Source organism: Pomacea canaliculata, linkage group LG5 (genome assembly GCF_003073045.1).
Source record: "Pomacea canaliculata isolate SZHN2017 linkage group LG5, ASM307304v1, whole genome shotgun sequence".
Taxonomy (NCBI): domain Eukaryota; kingdom Metazoa; phylum Mollusca; class Gastropoda; order Architaenioglossa; family Ampullariidae; genus Pomacea; species Pomacea canaliculata.
This window is the reverse complement of record NC_037594.1, coordinates 22,213,166-22,233,455: the sequence shown is the minus strand read 5'-3', so window position 1 is coordinate 22,233,455 and position 20,290 is coordinate 22,213,166. Positions and strand designations below refer to the sequence as shown.

General features: G+C 43.4%; 1 protein-coding gene across 2 annotated transcripts in view; it reads left to right on the top strand.

Annotated features, from left to right (window-relative positions):
- Positions 1-18,802, top strand: part of LOC112564984 — a 34,679-nt gene extending 15,877 nt beyond the window's left edge. The window contains exons 2-4 of one of the 2 annotated variants that reach the window (XM_025240188.1): positions 12,842-12,904; positions 14,981-15,541; positions 17,147-18,802. In XM_025240188.1, coding sequence (XP_025095973.1) covers positions 12,842-12,904; positions 14,981-15,535 — 618 coding nt within the window. In that variant the 3' untranslated portion in view covers positions 15,536-15,541; positions 17,147-18,802. Of the gene's footprint in view, positions 1-12,841; positions 12,905-14,980 lie in introns of both variants that reach the window. The other variant, XM_025240187.1, reaches the window with a different exon arrangement.
- Positions 18,803-20,290: the final 1,488 nt, after the last annotated feature.

The window sequence follows — 20,290 nt, the reverse complement described above, 5'->3', positions numbered from 1 at the left end:
ACACACCACTGATCCGGAATACAAAAATAAAAACAAAGCAAACAAAATAAAAAATAAGAGCTCTATTAGACCTGAGGTGACTCATATGCATGCATAATTTTCAAGAAAAACGGACACTTTCTGGTGACAATTTGTCGGGGAGGAAAGCAGTCGCTGCCAGATTTCTGTTTTGACACCAACAAACTTTTGACGTGTTAAGAAATGCGATGTTCTCGTGCTTGTGCATGTGTCTGCGCGTGCGCGGTGTGTGGCTCGTGTATCTGGTGAAATACAGTCGGTAACTTAAATTTCAAAAATAGAAAAAACCGCTTCTTGACTCTAGAATGTGTGCAAGGCTTCTTTAACTACACTAAATGCAAGACGGATTTTTTTGTACTTTGTGAAATCGCTGAAACGATATTATTCGAGAACAATATATATTAGGTACAACAGTTCTTTGGTTAGACAATTTATCTGCTTCTTTCAGAAAAAAAGCATTGGTACCATCGTACTAGGTACGTAATGCACTAACTGAACAGACTTGCCCTCTGACCACCCAGCAGCGGTCCGGTGGCGCAACGGTTAGCGCTGTTAGCGCCTGTCACCAATACAGTGAAGGTTGGCTGCCCTGAGTTCATTTCTCGTCTCGGGCACGCTGATCTTTCTCTGCACGTGGCATCTGTTTACAGGGCTGGCTGCTTGCCGTAATATAGCCTTAGCTGCTGACACGGCGTAAAACACCAATTCCCCCCCCCCTTGCCCTTTGACCAGTTGAGTTATACTCCACCATGCTTGTCCTGCAGTCAGTTCAACTACAGCCCCATCGGGACTTATCCTCTCTGCATTGAAGCTACCATTCCACCCTAATTTGCTCTATAAACCTTTGAACTGTCCCTTCATGGAGACGAGAAAGACAAACATGATCAGTCCCTACCATAAAATTGGTAAAGTGTTGAATTATTGCACTTAACGTTCAGTACAAACACAAAGATTTCACATGTTCCACGAATCTGACTTTTGATTGGACAATGTAGACAGTCTGACAGAGAGGCTAGAGGACAACGATGACGTAACGCCACCAGGAATAGTTTTGCTGGTCTGTCATCTCAGCAAATATAGACGCTTGATCGTCCCTGATTGGAAAAGAAATGTTTGAAAGAGCCTTTAGCCTCAAGAGTCGAAGACACACAGTGAACTTAAAATTCTTATCACTCGTGTCGTGACATCGTGCGCGGTCACGAATTTGTGGGCAAACATTGGTGAGCACGCGCGAGCCTCCATGTCAGTGCTAATATTAGACCAGATCATGCATGCCTCACTAAAAGATGGAAACTTCTACTTTCAATTTATGATGCTTTGTGTCGAATTTATATGCATGTCTGTGTGTGTGTGTGTGTGCCACCAGTCCGCCATATGAAAAGCATCACATCGACTAGCTACATACCATCTCCCAAAATGATTAATTTGATGATCTTTCATTGGTTTTATTTAACTTTTGCTTGCCTCGAGGGATGGCTTGGATACGGTCCTCACCACAAGTGTTGCTAATCTGATTGATGATTGGCGGCAGACGTAGCAGCAGGTCAGTGAACTGGTCGGGCAAGGGCTCAACTGCTCTGCTCGGGAACGGACCAAACTTTGAGAAAACTTGGATAGTGGTCAGACAATGATGGCCCCCACGCAGCAAGAGATTTCCCTTCTCAGGGGAGAGTAGCTATTTGCACAAGCAGCAGACGACTGCCATTAAAAACGTGCCAAGAATGCTAAGGAGAGGATTCCAGCCTCGGGAAGACGTGAAATGTCGCAGATCATGTCAAGGAACGAAGAAGTCTATTTAACCCTTTTGAATGATGTTCCTTTCTAAACAACCAAACTTCTGCTTGAGAATTAAACTGTTAATTAAAAACAACCGAACAAATATCGACAAAAGACAAAAACTGAACAAAATTATTAGCTCGGTTATCTTTATTGCTAAGGGTTTTCTTTTTCCTTTTGGGGAATTCTTGAAATTAGTCTGTACCTGGGTCACAGGACCCTCACTGGTTACACCATCGTCAATTGCTCTTGTTTAATAACTACGGTCCCTGCTCTGAATCATCAAATGCTATTAGATGACATAAAAACTAGAAGTTCTTATTTAGGACTTAATTTTATCTCTTGGTTTATGTCTGTTCTTTGCCCACCAGATTTTCGGTATATTTGTGAGGAAAAAGACAAACTAAATAGCGCCGAAAGATGGTTTCCCTTGATGATGCATGTCGACTTGCTGCACGCAGCAGGTTTTTTTTTTCTTTACATTTTTCCTTTGTTTTCTATTTGCTTTATACTTGCTTTGTAGTCGGGACGAAACTCTTGGGACTATTATGAAAAAAAACCACAATACGCGTCCACGGCCCATGGCATGAATATACTGTGTATACCAAGTTTCAGGTTTCAAGTAGATATCGGATGAACTGGACCGGCACGTGCAGTTACAGTGTCTATTCCATCTCTCTGGATTCAGGCGCCACACGTTGACGACTGCATTGCACGATGCTGAGCATCAATATTGATGAGATGATACATTCAAACACCCATTTCGCTAGTCGCTATTCATTTCGCGATTGGCCCTTCGCTCCACCGCCGCTGGTCCTGTGACAAGCACTTCATCTGACCGTTGTCATCGGCGTATGAATCTTTCGGTCGTCTGCTCATGCGTTTTGATATACTGACATTTTGTTGCAGACATAATTAAGAGAGTTTAAGTGTCCGTTCGTTCCAATGATTAGTGGTTCAAATTCCTCTTGTTTTCGTTATTTTTTCCCCCGTGTGGCTTTTGAGGAGAACTGAAATGAGGTTCAATTGTTGCTCTTCGGGATTAACTCAGCAAAGGCAAAAATAAATTTATAGGTTATGTATGATTACCCTGTGTTTATAAAGACAGCCCATTAACAGCGCATTTAAATTATTTTTTACAAACAGATCAGGTTTATATCTACTTTATATGAAAAAGGCTTTCACGTTAATTTGGTTACTTGTTTTTGTCTGTCACTGTATTGTAAAGGAGGGAGACCGAGTGAACTGTTTGGAACCGAACAGAATTCACATAAAATTTGCTTCAGTGACTGGCAGGGAAAAAAATATACAGCGCAAATTCTATTTTCTTTTCGAAGGTTGAAATTATCCAACATGGAGATTATTTCGTTCATTACATCCGACAACGGAAACCTGACAAACAAAAAAGATTCTTTTCTCATCGATTGTCTGTTTCGTCACGAACAGTGTAGTAAGTCAGACCGGTGCTGTAGTTGTGATTATCTACGAGGTGATGAGAGACTCTCATCTTGCCGGCCCCTCCTCACGAGGTGGCGCTGTGTCTGCTGACCCCTACACACGCCCTCAGTGCCGAGACTAACTGCCAAGCAACGGGGCCACACAGATGGAGGAGGAGAAGGTTCCGGTTTCTTGGGATAAAAGACTGCTTTGCTTTGCCATTTCAATTTTCTGGAGATGACAGCTTATCTCCTGCTTTTGCGGTGGGCAATCTCCTCCCCTGCACTCCAGGGAAATGGAATGGGTCTACATTAGCAGTTGTTGAGATTTATGTAGGTGGTTGTTGCAGTTGTTGAGACATATGTACGTGGTTATGCACCTTGGCATGCACACACACGAAGCTCACACTGAAGCACGAATGGAGACAGCGGAGAGGAACAATCAAAATAACTCGTAAACATAAAATTCAGCTGCGCGGGTGTCTTTTCTGGTTTCTCTGTTTGCTTTCTTTTTTCTTCTTTTTAAAGCGTAATCAGAGTTTTAGATATCAGAGATATATTCCAGCCATTTATTGACAAAGGGACTCCATTCTGATGCTATCTGACTTGGGAGACGCTTTTCTGACATTTTGATGCATTTTATTGCTGTAGAAATAAACGTGTTTTTTTGATTATTTTTATATTTTCTCGAATGTTAATATAGGGGAAAAAGAGAATAACCATGTACGTGTACATATCGATAATGAAACGCAACGATAGCATCTCCTGCTGAATCGATTTCAACCGTGGTGTAAAAAAATATTTTAAAAAAATTGTAAGCGCTTCAGCGGGTTTGTTCGATTTTAATTTCACTCATTTCCTCCTCGTCCTTTTCCTCCAAGCTGTGTTTGGATCGTAGGTGTGAACTCAAGGTTTTCAGTTCAGCTGGTGGAGAAGAGGGAGGAAGGGGTTGTATATGCATGGCACGGGTGTGAGGATCAATCGTCTTTTGTGGTGCATTTATTTATTTGGGAGTTGTGTTCCCTTGGCCGGGTATCGTTTATAGCTTCTTCGAAGGTATCGAAATGTTTCTCTCCCTTGCTTTGTCGCACCTGAGTGCTATGACCAAACAATCATTGTGTTTATAAGTCCTTTTAATGGTCGAGTCAGATGATTTTATGCCGACTTTTGTTTGACTCCATTGCTTTCTACTTTCACCGCTGCTTGCCCGTTTCTTGATTGTCTTTTGCCCTCTGTAGGGGAAGGACATGGGTTGGCTATGTTTACCGCTAATGAAGTGCAAAAATATAAAACAAATAAAAAGCCTTTCTTTTGTATTAAAACCTCTTATCTACAGCATAGTTCGCAAAACATAGTTGTCATTACAAGTTTGTTAGTGTGCTGTCATCTGCTTGAGAGCATCTTCTTTGTTCAAGATGCTGGTCTGTCCAACCACGCTTTTCTATTCTCTCCGAAGCTAAATATTTTTTTTATTACAAACAACGCTTTTGTTCAGATCGCTCTCCACATCGCAGCGAGTGACTTTAACTTTGTCACCGAAAAGAGGAGCTCTAATTTCCAGCGACACTAGAACACTTGTTTGTCGAGCAAGATGCATTTCACGACATCAGTTCTGGATCAAGTGCCCTTGTCTGGCAAGACTGACAAGTATTAGAGACAAATGTCAGGTGTCCCTCGGAGCCTTTCAGAGATGTGACACATGTGAGTCAAGGTTTTTGAAAAAGTGCTTTTCAGGATGTACTTGAAGTTTTAATTCTGCTTTCGAGTTCTTTGGTCAGTAAAGATGAGCTTGCCCACCCTTCACCTCTACTACTATTGTTGACTATAATGGGCTGTTGACTAGAGTACAGCAGAGTGCCTGAATCCACTCATAGACAAGTTTGTAATAACAAAGTAGAAGCAAGTAGGTATCTAGACATTGTACAAGTTGATGTACTCTCTGTCGCTCGTTTTAGACAGTTTGGGCATTTCATTTTTAAATATTAGTTTCAGTGGAATTCTTGATCTTTATTTTGTCTTCATAAGAGATCTTCGCCTTCTGAATTTAAATCACATTGAAAACATTTTTCAGGCAATTTCTATCCTCCTCGTTGTGGTGACTTGTTTCTGTATCACCTATGGGTTTTATTTCCTAACCTTTGAACTACCTTTTCTCGCCATGATCACGCCCTAGTTGCTGGCACTAACAAATAACAACAAATCTTCGTCGGCATTCATCCTCATCAATGCACGGTGACCTCGGATAGTAAACTGAACTGTACATGAACTAAGATCCACCCTGCATCTATCAAAGAGCCGATGGCGTTCCTGGAGCTTGTGTCGGTCTCGCTGAGCTCCAAGGAACGTTTCCACGCGCAGCTGCCAGCTCCTGGACGACACAACAGCAGCTGCCGCAATCTTGACATCTGCTTGGAAACCGCCGCGCGCTCGCCTTCAGAATCGAAAAAAAAAATCCCCCGCAGGACGATTTATCAACACTAGAAAGTCATGGAACCCAGTCTCCCAGCTCCTCACCAGGCCATGTTAATGCATGTGAATGAGCCATCTGTGCAGCTACGACTTAGTTATCCCAGGGGCGGTAGACTGCTAGGTAATCAACATCCTGCACCCTTGATTACCATGTAATCAAAAGCCGAGATTGTAGCTCCAAGGCGAAATGTCCGGGGACTTTGGTTGCTGCTTTGTCTAAAAGTCTTCCTATATCTTTGAAGTCCTTAAATGTTTACAGTTGTACACAACTTTGTTTCAATTGTGTTCGGTGCATGATATATTATTTGTTCACAATCTTAGTGAAGGAGGTCCAATTGTGGACGTAGTAGTTGTCAGCATAATTAAAGCATGGTCCCAGCTCTCCTTTTGGTTTCAGTCTTGACAATGTGTCCAAATAAATTCTTGATAGTAAAATTAAGTTTTCAGTGTAGGGCGATGTTTGGAAAGTAAATCTCGAGAACCGATTGTTATTATTCGCGGAGATTTTGGAGGAGGGAATGTTATCTCGTGTTAACCTCAACCTAGTCACATGGAGAAAAAAAATGTACTCTAGTAAACATTGAGAGACTTCCACCCCTTTCAAATGGATCTTCCCCTGCAGCCACACCCTGCTGCAATTTGAGACATGAAGCATCGCACTTGACTATGTCTTTGTTTGACTGCCTTTGATACCCGAGTTTGCCTCTTCGTAAATGTTCGTCACACAAAAGCTACGCCCTCCAAATTGTTCCTGCTTCCATTTTGTCTGCAGAATTTTTTCAAAGGCTAATAAGTACGATGAGGTCGAAATTCATATTTTGAAAGGCTCACAGCCTTAGTAAAAAAAAATGAATTTCTTTTGTGAATCATCTTTGATCAGGTTTGCTGATCTTGGGGTAACTCTATACGAAGTTTTATTAGTTTAGGGTAATTTTTATGGGAGGTATATTAGTCCTCAAAGTAAGAAGGATCACATTTATTACAGTTTAGATTGAGATGTGCCATTTATTATTTTTGAACACTTAATTAAGCTTAAGTTTGTTTACATTTTGTAAATGTTTGATTTAGGAAAATGAGAAGAACAGTATCGATATCAACATACACAACGTCTGTACACAATTTCCAGTGAATGTGAATACCGATGGCTGTTTCTATACCTGACTGTTTACCGTGGTGTCTGGCAGATGGCAACGATAAATTTGTCCTGCGTTTTACAACTTCTTGACTTTCGCTTGCTTTCTAATCGCACTTCTTAACAAGACTAATCAGAACGAACGTTGGAGTAACTTTTTACATGGCGGATATATATATATAAAACATTTCTCAAAATTTTCTCTATATTACGTCTGATTAAGAAGGTCCTCAAGCACCCTCATTTCTCTGTCACTCCACCACCCTCTCTCCCCCAGGCAGTGATATTGCTCCCACCCCGGCTCGCTCACCAGCTCCCCCCCCCTTTTCCCCCGTGGCAGTGACTGCAATCAACTTAATTACCGGACGTACGACTCCTGGCTGCGTGCGAACATGAAAAGCTGACTGTTGTCGAGCGTTGTTTGCTAATGGCCAGCACGCGGTTTGTCCACCAATGATTCATATTGACTTGTTGGGCGAGACGGTGACTGTGGACCATGGTGTTTCATTTGCCTAATGCCCAGTGTGTCGTGGGCCTCACGCAACTCTTATCTGCTCATCCATTGTTTCGTGCGCATGCGTGGCGCTGGGATATCTGGCAGCCATTGTTTTTATTTATTTCTAAACTAACCTTTTCCCTGCAAATTGGTGGGTATCATTGTGGATGTGCAAACACGTTAAGAACAGGGTGTCTCCGGGGCTCTGGTTCTATTCTCCAGCTAGTATTTTCGCTTACACAATATTAGACACAGTCGGCTGATGATGATGACCTGCTGAGTGCTGCTCAGCTCGCTGGAACTAACAATGGAACTGTTCCTGCTGAATGAGATAGTACAAAGTAAAATACGAATCTGCTATGGTAGCTGCTTTACATCATTCCCTAGCAGCAGCGGCAGCGGCAGCAATAATAAAAACAACAACAATAACAATATCCTTCAGAAAACAAATTGTCTCTAAAGTGAAAAGTTTGTAGAAAATCGGTTAAGTGATTGATACTAGAATTACTGGACCTCGGCTATTTTAGTTGAGCAAACCTATTGTGCTTGAGTAGATTCAGTTTATCAACAAATTTAGTTGTTTTTTTTTAAACATAACAAATGGAAGCCCCTGCTAATCACATAAATAAAAGGAACTGATAACCTCTTGTAATCTTATTTAGTGTCAGTTTTCTGTGTTTCCTTTTCTTTCTTTTCGGTGCACAGAGTACACCGCAGTGAATTGGAACATATCGTCTTGCACTAGCACATGATAGTTGTGAAGGGAGAACGGGGGAAGAAAATAAGTTAAAACAGTAGCTGGGGAGAGTAAGGGAAAAGCTTTTTGAAGAAGCGGAAGGCAGACGAGGATAATTAAAGTCGGATTCACGATAAATGTCCAATTAGTCTTCCTGATGGGCAGGTCGGATTTTGAGAAAGTGCATTGACGATAAAGTTGTGTAACTGAGTAGAGGAAGTAATAATATAAGAAGGAAAGTTGATAAGTACCTGAGAGCTGAATAGAAGACGATTAAAAAAAAAAAATAGAGAAAATTTTCTTATAAGACTTTTTAAATTTCTTATTCGATCTTTTCAACAAATTCGTATTCTGTCTTAGATTTAGTTTAGGTTTTAGAAATTTATCACCAAATCATTGGAACTTGGTACAGTATTCACATACTCCTTCCGGCACCTCCTGGGATTTCAATGATAAATGAAATGAGTCTGGACACGCGCTTTTCCAGTAATCATGATCAATTTCCTAACATAGCCACAAAATTCAATTTGACTAATTGAATTATTCCTAATGTGTTGCATGGCATGGCTGGTCCTTGTGGCATTATATTCGGCATTTTTGTCTCTTAGGTTTGCGTCACATGTTTGCTTTTTTCAATAAACACAACACTTTCATTGTCCGAGTTGTCATTCCCCTTTTATTTCATGTCCTTCGGTGGTGCTCTCCCGCTCACTTCTTTTTGGTAAAGCAATTATTCTTGCAAAGTGGTACTGTTGGTGGGGGACATCTTCAGATTAGTTGTCAGTGTTGAGGCAAGCAGAGATCAACAATCCCAGCCACAGAAAATCATGTTGGACTCTTGATGGTATTTGCCTGCGTCCGTGTAGTTTGGTCGGAGTTGGCCTCGGAGACTTTTGTGTCATCAAACGGTCACTGTGGACGTGTAAAAAGTGCGCATGCGCTAACTTTGAGAGGTTATCCCAGTGCACATGCGAATACCCTAATCGCTGTAGAATAAGATGTTTGATAAAACTTTGTATGTAACAAAACATACTATTGGAACTGTGCAAATGCATTTAATGAGGACCATTTCACATCTATTATCATTATCATTCACTTTGGTGAAAAACGTTGATCCGACTAGACATTGGAGGAGCATGTTTCGTTTCTCCTTTTACTATTAAAAAAGTCTCAAGATTCTGAAATAAATAATTAAGAATAAAACATCGCGAAAAAATATTGTAGCGCCAACATGAGGCGCCTCGTGTGTGTGTTGGGGTGTGTGTTCTTTTGTCGAAATTTGTGCACCTTCTTCTCGACTAATCTCTGGTTGTTATATCATTTTTTTACCTGCAAGTGTTTAGCTGTACTCTGAACCATTCTAGAACATCTTTGTTTTCATCAAAATCATCTATTTTATTGAAATCCTTGTCATCATCTTGCTTCTGGACATGTATCGACGTTACGATACTTTCACTGCATTGTTTCCAAATTAGTCAGGTGTGGCAGATTCCTATTTCCCTGAACTTCTACTGTGAAGGTTATAGACATACTTGACACCTTGTAAAGGATTCACATGTTACATTATTAGCTGCTTTTACCCATTATAGAAGGCTTTCGCAATGTGATAACCGAAGGGCATTGACCAACCAAAAGAACCATTACACGAGAATTGCAGAAAAGAGCTCTTGCAGATGACAAGTAATTTGTATTATCGATATTTATGTGCATGTGCCCTTTGTCGCCAGGCAGGCTTCTGATGTGTTAGGCAACATGGCATCTGCTGCCTCATCCTGGCGCTCGATGCGCCAGAGAGATAAAAATCACAGGACACAGAAGCCCCGCCTTGTCTTCGCGTTTGTCCGTTGTCTTAAAGAATGGCGGCGTGAAGACGTTTCATGAAGCATCGATCTGCAGGCAACACTCGGTATTTCCAGCCTCAGTCAGCCTGACCTCGCCTCGTGACATCATTGGCAAACTAAAGTCCCTCTGGCTGCAGATGTTACAGTGTCATCCCAGACACTTACATGGCAAGGAGGCTGGTGGTGGGTGAGGAATCGACTCTTTCGTGATTCCAGACGTGCCTTCTTTGTCTTTTTTTTTTCTTCTTTTCTCCTTTTTATTTTTTTTTCTCACGTTTGTCACGGGCCCTGTATCCCAAGGCGTGTTCCCTCTAATCGCCAAAAACAAGGGGGTTGGTTTGTTGGCCTGAATGAGGTCATGAAGTTACCAACGATCGTTTGCCGTCGAGTGGCATGCGCGGGTCTAGAGGCAGATGTACAAAGGTCTAACGATCATCATCTTGAAAGAATAAAAATGGCGTCTTTGCTGCAAACTACAATGCTATTCTGCTGATCAGCACGAATCTATTTTTTTTCCTTTTTTCTTTCCTTCTTGAATTATTGTGTGCATACATGAGAGGTGTATGGATTATTTTACTTCCATTTTTTCGTATATCTCACAGTTGCTGTAATCTTAGCAATCACCTAGTTTGCTCCGTACAATATTTTTATGCAGTATGGCGATGCTGAAAATGCATTTTGTGTCGGGTCATTCGACATCTTGTGTGTGGGTTGTGACTGTGCGATTGGCTTTTTGCTCGAGACATATAAAATTGATTGAATGATATGTATTGTATTACATTGTATTGTATCTTCTGGACCTTGTTCACTCTAAGTATACATTTACTGAGATCGTTTCCTCGTAAAGGACATAGTTCGATGCACTAAGCAGCAATGCTTTCTTGAAGTGAACAGACTCTGCTAATCTCGAGACAACTTATGATGTAGCATCAATACTTTTCTCTGAACTTATCGGTCACGACCGGACACAAGGCGAGCCATGTGAGTGGCGCTGTGCACGTTATATGGAGCGCCATCTTCCGGCCACGACTTAAACTCGAATCCCCCATTCTCCTACCCCAGGCAGCTCTGAACATGATGACAAAAAGAGGTATCAGACACGGTCGGCGTGGCCAGGCCCTCCCGGATTTAACCGCCGCCCAGACGTTTGACATTCGGGACACGGGTTGCACTTGTTGATGACTGCCTCTTCTAACCAGAGAATCGATGAAAATCTCCTTTTCTTTTCCCCCCACCACAGACAGTTCCGTGGAACGAGTTTCCCTCCCCCTTTCTGGTAACATTAACATCTTGACATCTAAGCCGGCAAGGGAGAGAGAAAAACCATGTTGTGACATGCAACTGTCAGATGATTCTTGATTATTTATCAGTAGGCAGTTGGGATGATGTCAAAAAATCAGCTTGTTTTAGAGTCAGCTTAATAAACATCCCCCCTTAAAGGTCAAGACTAGATGTAGCCTGTTTCTGAGGTCGTAATTTATGGTACCAGACTGATGTTGATGAATTAATGATTATAACTGCCAACGGTAAATTGAATTTGTTGGCTTCAGATTATTTCTGAACATTTCTTAGTTAAGGGAAGGAAGATGTCGAAGTTATTTTTATGAGAACAGTACCTATGAGATGGTATAAAGAATAAAATTTATCCATGGAAAATAGATAAATTCTAATCGACCCCAGATAACCGAAAACAGTTTTTTTAATGAGGTTATGTCCATGTAACAGAAAGTGCGGGCACTAACAACATTCCCTTTGACATGGAAGTTCGAAGTGAGTGTACTCGACCCCCGGGAAAGCATGTCGCAGTAAATGAAAGATGCAAAGTCCTTCGAGACCAGATGATGCATACGGGCATGGAGCACAGAGCAAGCAAAATGAAACTACTTTGTTTGGACAGATGCACTGCAGTGACCGGATGTTTGAGGATGTTGTAGTGGTGGGTTAGGGGCAGGGGAGAGCGTATGTACAACCCTGGCATGGCAAGCAAAGCGAACGAAGGATGATACAAGATTCACGATAATTCTCTGCTCACTGTATGTCCACGACTGTAAATTAATGACATTTTTTTTAATTTTTGGCGAAAGTGATGAGAGAACCGGCGGAATGGACGTCCTCGTTCCCACAATCGATATCTATGGTCTCCCGGGGATGTGTGGAGGGAGAGGGGAGGAGTCCCGCTTCATGATGTGCTGTTGTTTCATTATTAGTATTAGCCTGTGCCCTTTGCCCGATGCTGCATGCCCTACATCGCGTGCCCTGTGTTTTGGGAGGAGAAGAAAGGCGGAACCCACGTCTCCTGGTGACTACTGGTGTCCATGACGACAGGACTGGCGATGTAGAGGGATGCTAAGGCATCGGTGGCAAGCCAGACACGCAGCTCCAAGGTCTCTTGTCGGCTGGCTTGGTGTTAAGGTGGTTTGGACCGAGAGAGGGGAGGAAGGGGCTTCCAATGTTGCGAGCTAGGAGTGTAGGAGTGTAGTTTCAGAACAGCGCAGGCGTAAATTAAAATACAAAACATGAATGGTTTATAGCAAGTTCAATAACTTATAATCTGATGAAATTAGCAGATAGCTTTGACCTTTGAAGGTGAATGCTACAGAACTGCAACAAATGAAATAAGTTCCCCATAAAGACTAGCGCTAATGCTACATTGACTGATAAATACAGTAATAGTCATCAGAAACCGTAGTTATGATCGAAGGTATGTGTCATTGACCCGAAGTAAAATAATGAAAAAAAAAATCAATGGGAGAAATCAAAGCAGGCGTCTTGACTTAATAGGAAACCACAGGCCAGCAACGTGGGGTCTGGCGGGAAGGTTTGGAGTGGTGCTGGGCATGCGCAGAGTCAGACACGTGAGAACGGAAGGAGTGAGGACTGACTTCCGCTTGTAATTAGCCAGACTCCTTGCTCATTGGTACTTGTTTGTGTTTGCAGGACAAGCTGCTGGCCAAGATGGAGGAGCATGACACTGAGTGCGCAGTCAATGACGACGAAGAGGTACGCAGTCCTTTTCGTTTACACAAAGATTTCACCCATTGTCACCATGTCACCATGTCCTACTACTGACATCGAGCAGTAATGGGTTCATTAGATTGAGACATCCTTTATGTATATAGGTGTCCATAGCCACAGTTCTCTTACACTTACAACTTCGACTACTACATTCACCACTACCACCGATGGTGATAATGTCAAGAACGGGGATGATATTAATAATGACGGCGACTATTACCTTTGTTATTATTTTTGTCATTAATGTTGACTGATTTTTGCACCAAAAGTTAGAGTTTGTGTCACAATGCGTTTTCTAGAAACATTTATTTGTCAGAGCACAGTAGCAGAAGGGAAAAGATTTCCGTCTTCCTTCCTTTTTTTCCTCCATTCTTGCTTATTTCTTTTACCTCTTTCTCTCATGAATACACCCCTACTGGTGTATGAACAAATAAACACGTGTGGCGCGCACTGAAACAACATATTTGCAATATACACAGACTGATAAGTAAACATTTTAACTGTACAAGAAATAGAATATTTATATGGTGTTGCCTTAACTAATGAATATATCTGACAAACAAGCTAGTTACAACAAAAGGCAATGAATATGACATTTTCACACATATACACCGGCAATAAAGGTAATAAAAAATTGCTTTTCGTGCCAACGGCGGCGTTTGGTCTCTTTGATGATGGTTCTTGCCGCCTAATCCTTTAATGCAGAGGCATGTTTTGTTCGTGAAAGTGAGTCAATCAATCATTGGCTTTCGCTAATTGTCACGCCGACACACTGAGTGTGGGCAGGAGGAGGGTGGTGGGATGTTGGGGCTACAGGGAGGGGTTGGGTCTTATCGTTTTACCGCCAACTTCTCCCTCGAGGCTCGCAGCCGGCCATCAAGGTTGGGATGGGGGTGGCGGGGGGTGGGAGAGGAAGTGCATGCACACAAGTGCACATCTCCCCCCAGTCCTGCTGCCAGACCAAACTACCCTACTCCCCTGCGGATCGAAGGCAGTAGCGATGTGTAAAAGGCCAGACAAACACGCCCGTGGGCTAGACTGTACAATCCCCTGCTCGTTCTTTTTGCACAATTTTATTTCTCTCCTATGCTGGTGCATTGGATATGACGGTTCCCCCCTCCACTTCTCCCTCCGTGTTTACTGAAGGCGTTGGCTTTGTTTCTGTCTTCACGCGGCGGTCATTTTTGCTCACCAGAGGGAAGGTGTTTTCGCCGGCTTAATGATGACAGCATCGCAGGCAGTTCCACGGTTGTTTAAACAGTTGTTTGGAAGCAGCCGAGAGTTCGCAGTGTTAGCATTCAAGCTTACGTTTCATAGCAGCGATGACGTCAGTTCCGGGATCGAAGGGAGACGATTGCGCAATTCACAGAGTTATGTCGAATCTTGTTTATTCCAGCTGCGCTGATGTTAGAAAACAACCAGGGCCAGCAAGCGGGAACACATTTTTGTTTGTTTTGTTTTTTTGTTTTTTACTATTTATTGCGTTCTGATTACAGCCATGCGCGAATGAAAAAATAGATTTTTTTAAAAAACAAAATTATTAATTGCAAAATGAAAAAGCAGAGGAAAGAAGAGAAAAGAAAAAAGAGAAACACATGACCGAAGAACGCACAGAAAAAAAAGCATGAAAGATGGAGCAGAGCAGAAAAGATAGCAGGAGTACGCAAGCGTGAAAGAAATGGAAAGTGTTGAAGAAAAGAAAGAAAACAATATGCCACTATCAGATGTTTGACTTATCAGCAGTTTTACGTAACGAATAGCCCGCCATTTGGCTGCGATGGCACCATGATATATTGCTACTGAATATGGTACTGGTACTTTTGGCGCTAAACATTTTTCGAAGTTTTAATCAAAGGCACAAAAAAAAAATGGCGGAAACAATGCCGATTTTTTTTTTTTTTTTTTTTTGCCGGTAGTTACTTTGACCTGTTCCAACGCCATTTTATTTAATCTCGTGATAATAGTTATGTAGTGTAGCAGACACGATGTTGTCCTGTGACCTGTGTACTTAGTTTACTCTGACCTATGTTCTATTCGAAGTGTTCCATTCCTTTGTTGCAGTGTGTAGTGTGTCTGGCAGCGCGCGCCACCATGCAGACGTTTCCCTGCGAGCACAAAGTCGTCTGCCGGAAGTGCTTCATTCGCACCATCCAGGTGGCCGTGGCGCAGAGGTCACTTCCGCTTCGCTGCGTAGTGTGCCGGGCGCGCATTTTGAAGCTGCGACACGCGGCTTCCAGTTCCAGCCCGCTGTGCGTCAACGAGCCGACCCCAGCACCTTCTACGACGATGACGACGCGTTGCTACGACCACGCCAGAGTGGCCGCCAATAACAACAACAACAACAACAACAACGTCGCCACGTGCTGCAGCCACCACCCGGTCCCAGCTAGCGGTCTTGGCGACAGCAGCGCCTCTACATCTCCTGCCGGACTCTCCATCGACGCCTGCTGCCGCAAGTCTAAGAGCAAATCCCCGCTTCACTGGTTCGCTTCCGAGCCCCCGAGTCCTCCCAGCCAGATCCTTCCTGCCACCACAACGTCCAGCAAGCGCGGTCAAGACGCTGCAGGTCCCCGGGTATCTTCTGGTCCCCAGCTTCAATGGCGTCTTCGGTCATGACCAAAGGTGAAGTCATACCTGACCCGGAACTTCATGTCGGCAAGGGAGCTCACCTCAACGCCTCTCTGCGCGTTAAACATTTCACATTTCGCGCACTTTTTTGGCGACACTAGGAAGGGGTGGGAATTGTAACAGACGACTAAGGAATTTTCTACAGTAAAGTAAACGCTTCGTACGAGATTCAGATCACTGTAGGGCAGAGAATAAACCTCACGGTTGTTCTAGTCCAGATAATCGCACGCAGAAAGAGAAATGCACAGAGAGCACCCATTTGTTACTAATTCTCACTTACACGTGGCAGTTCTTTTACCGGAGCACATCTTCTCAATATCATGTGTGAATATATTTAAACTCCATTTTTAAAATAGCTTAAACATCACTAGCTTAAACGATTTTTTTGAATAACATAACTGAAGCACAATTGTTTCCACAATTTTTCTAATTTTAGAAGATATAAAGTAACAAATGAATTTTATATTTTACTTTTAAAGAAATGATGAGCGGGGAGGTTAGGGGAAGCGATCGGCTGTTGTTGGTGACGTCATGGGTGTATGAAAGTGGTGTCCCCTGTGCCGCTTTGCTTCCTGTTTGTCCAGTTTCGACCAGAGATGCTAGCGACTTGATGTCGCTTCACACGTGTACAAACAAGACTGGTGAATGTGACTGTGACTGAGTGTTTATGTGTGCACGTAGACACAGCAGCTTGCAGGAAGCGGCTACAGCACGCATGTCTTGCCGTGTTGGTGACGTGACGTAGAGAGAAGTGTCCGTTGTCCACTCTCCAATCCCTGCCATGTCATTTGGTTTGTAACCCTGAATGTCATTTGTGTGGTGTCAAATAGCGAGACTGAATGGCACTCTCCTCTCAAGAAGTTACTTTGTTTTGATATATTGTTTGCAATGTCTAGTAAAGGACTGATTGTGCGTGTGTTTGAGGGAACATTTTGTTGTCAAGAGCGCACACATACGCACACACACACATGCACACGCTCAAACTCATGCAGACTCGCTTGCACTCTGACTGTGGGAGTAGTGAAGGAGTGAGGAAGGGACAAATGGGAAGAATAAACACTAAGACGAGAAGGGGCCGGAAAAATAAAGATATTGACGATAGGAATCATGGGATAGTGCGTGGAGTCGTCTAGAACTTTCGTTTGTGGTAGTAGACATTTTCTTGTGCTGAACAATGCTAGTGTCACTATGGTTCGCGGTGCTGTCTGTGTGCATTGTAACGAACAAGATTCGCTCTTGCCAGTTTGTGAACTGAGAGCTGTGACGTGCTGTGTCTGTCTGCCCTGCTGACAAGACCCGAGAGCTGTGACGTGCTGTGTCCGCTTTGCTGTTTTGCCCTTCTGACAAAACCTGAGAGCTGTGACGTGCTGTGTCTGTCTGCCCTGCTGACAGGACCAGAGAGCTGTGACGTGATGTGTCCGCTTTGCTGTTTGCCCTGCTGCCCAGAGCCGAGAGGTGTGACGTACTGTGTCTGCTTTGCTGTTTTTGCCCCGCTGACAAGACCTGAGAGCTGTGACGTGCTGTGTCCGCTTTGTTGTTTGCCCCCTGCTGCTGAAAGATATAAAAAGTAAAGCAAGTCTCAACGAATGGTGTGTGCAGATCGCAGCTTCTGCTGTCACGTGACACTGGAAGAGGCGCAGGAGGTGACAGTGACCGCAGACGAGGACCTCCTCGATTGACACGCGGCGGAAGTGACGCCACAAACAGTGCACGCCGTCTTTTCAGGCCTGGAAGAGACAATATGGAAGCTTTTTGATTGTTGTGAAATGACTACGGACACTTCAATGACCCTTGCATCGGTAGTGATTCGTTAGGCTTAACGGTACAAAAGCGGTGAGGGTTTATTTTTGAGAAACCCCATTTGTTTGTCGCAAAAAAAAGTCTGGTGGCCTCTTTGACTTTTCGCTTCACGTTGTGAAGCCGGACCCTCATTTTTATTTTCGTTTTGGATTTCAGTGTGAGGGCGGAAGCGGAGAGCGCTTCACGTCTTCAACAGCCTACAGTGCGCGGATGTTCTGCTGTAGCTTATGCTCCAAGTGCATCATCCTTCCTGCCATGTACATTGTCCTTCATCTCAACACTCCACCCTTCGTAAGAACACACAATTCACATACGGCAATAATAAAAAACGCGTGCTAATGCTAGGTGTAGTAGAGAGCCAACTGCAAGACAGTATCAGGACAGTAGGTACAAGAGGACAGTCTATAAAAGTAACGCCAAGCGCCACCTAGAGAAACCACATCCTAGGGCTGAAATTCACCGCGGGTCTGCAGCCTACCATTATTCCAGTGATGCTGGTCGGTAATCAGTAGGTACTCGTCCAGCCTTATGTCAAGATGGAGCATCCGAGTGGCCTATCTTACCAAGGCAGACAGCTCCTGTATCCCTACACCAGCTCTAGGCCTTTAAATGTGAAACGCAATTATCGCAAATGCTAATAAGCAGGGAGTCGGCTGAACTCCTCCTTCTTCCTGCCTGCCTGTAAGGTTAGGGAACCTAACAGAAGGAACAGGATGCTACCTGTAAGCCGAGAAGAAAGCTGGCAGAGTATTGACAGCTTTAGTAGGATACAATTCACATATTTTGTAGAATGTTTTGTACAGTGCCATTGCACGTTCTACGCTGTGTCGTGGTAAACGATTGCCATGTTTGTTTAGTTTTATAGGCAACGGGCGTTGTTCCAGTTTTGTCAGTCGTTAGACACGCCATCGCTGTCGGAAAAGCCACGAAACTTGAACAGGACTTCAGGGCAAGCAGGGAAGTTGCGGTCACATGCTCTCGCAGGTCATTCTGGCAAAAGTGTACCGACTGTTCCAGAAAGCCGTAACCATGAATACATCTGGTAGTAGTGGTGGTGGTGGTGGTGGGGAGTAGAGGAGGTAAGCTGTGGACCGAAGTGGACGCGGGGCATCTTCTGGCACAAAGTGACAGACCTTGAAGGTCTCCAGGCAGCTCAGAGGTCTGAGATTTGCCTCTATCCAGAAACTGCGGATTTCTGGTTTCCTTGCCGCGGACCAAAGGTCTGAATGCCTTGGATAAAGATTACTCACTGCGGAGTCTTGTCACGGGCTCTGCAGTGGACTTGCTGACGTCATAGCTCACGGCCATCACGTGTCGGGTCCTGCAAGTCTTCGCTGGCCACCAAGCCAGTGGTGTCACATGACGTGTCATGCCTTGTTAATGCTAAGCTTTGTTTCTTGATGGGATCGATGTGTGCTACTCAGTCAGCAAATAAACGTATACTTGTTTTTTTGTCGCGAAGAGTGCTGTTGATATTCTTCAGTTTTTGTTTCCTGTGACGGAGGCAACCCAGTTGTAAGCGCCAACTAACACGTGCTACCTACATGAATATGACGATACAGTCCTTACTAAATGGACCCTTAACACCTACATACATTAAACTTAAGGAAATAGTTAAAGATTTGCAAACGAGGATGAAAAAGAAAATGTCTCCCGACAAAAGTCATTTTTCTTTCTTACTTATTCACACTCATAAGAAGTCACATAAAATCATATTACATTGACGACCACAGTTTTGTCCAAGCGCATTTTGCAGCACATATAATGCTACACGTTTGATTGGTGAGATGTTACTGGGTGAACCATGTGACAGCTTCCTCCGTTGCAATAAAAGCATAATAACGGACTCCATAAACAACTCTTTCCATGAAACCCACAAAACATCTCCTCTCTGTCTCTCTCTCTCTCTTCGCGTACATAACAGTCATGTTGATGGTCCGTCGTTGTAGCATGTCCTGATGAAATTAATCCCCAGGGATCCAGCAAAGAAGGTTAGCACGATGTTAGTGTCGATGAATTGATTGGTCATCAGTAACGATGTGTTTTTGATCGCCCAGTCCATGATCGTAAATGCCGATGCTCTGTTGTAACAGAATGTCAACAGGCGAACGCTAAATTTTTTGTTCGCAGGATTGAGGGTACAGAAATGTTTTCGTTGATACCAGCATCTATGACACAACCAGTCAAGCGCAGAAGATGGCAGCTGGATGGGAGGAAGGGGAGCACCCCTTAGTAAACAACTCCATTCTCGTCATCTGTGTGTAGTGGTCGCTGTAGTACCTCATCTAAGTGATGGAATGTGACTACATTTACATCCAGAATTTTTACGCTGTCATCAGAATGGACTAATGCAACATGATAATGGCAGCTGTTAACACACTGATTAGTTTATAAACTTAAGCTAAATTCCACATACACCCCATATTACACATTTTTTAGAATCTCGGTAAAAGGAAAATTAAATTAGTCTCTTTTTTCAAACTTCTGCAAACTAAAAAAAAAAAAAACGTAACCCAAGGAAACGTTGATAAAGGATTTACGTTTTTGAAAAATTCTAATTAAAAAATGTGTTCATCTGACAGGCACCGACATAATGACAAGCACTGGTCACCACAAATCACTAGCTGTTAGCATGTCTGCAACAGTCATCTTAATGGCGAAGTGAGTCGTTCTCACTCACACACACACCACTCACTGTGCTTTCAGACACTTTGTGGGTCGGGTGGAATGGGAAGCGAAACAAGCCAGACTAAGAATCTTCTGCCACCAAAGACACTACCTTTACAGTCATTAGCATTGAGTGTCCAGATGCTAAGGAACAATACTACAATTGTGGACTGGAAAAAAGATTGTGATCGGACCTTCTTTCACCCCCTTTTATTCAGAACGACGTGGCCACAGACACATATTTTCGAGGCAGTGGATGCTGATTGTGGTGCTGCT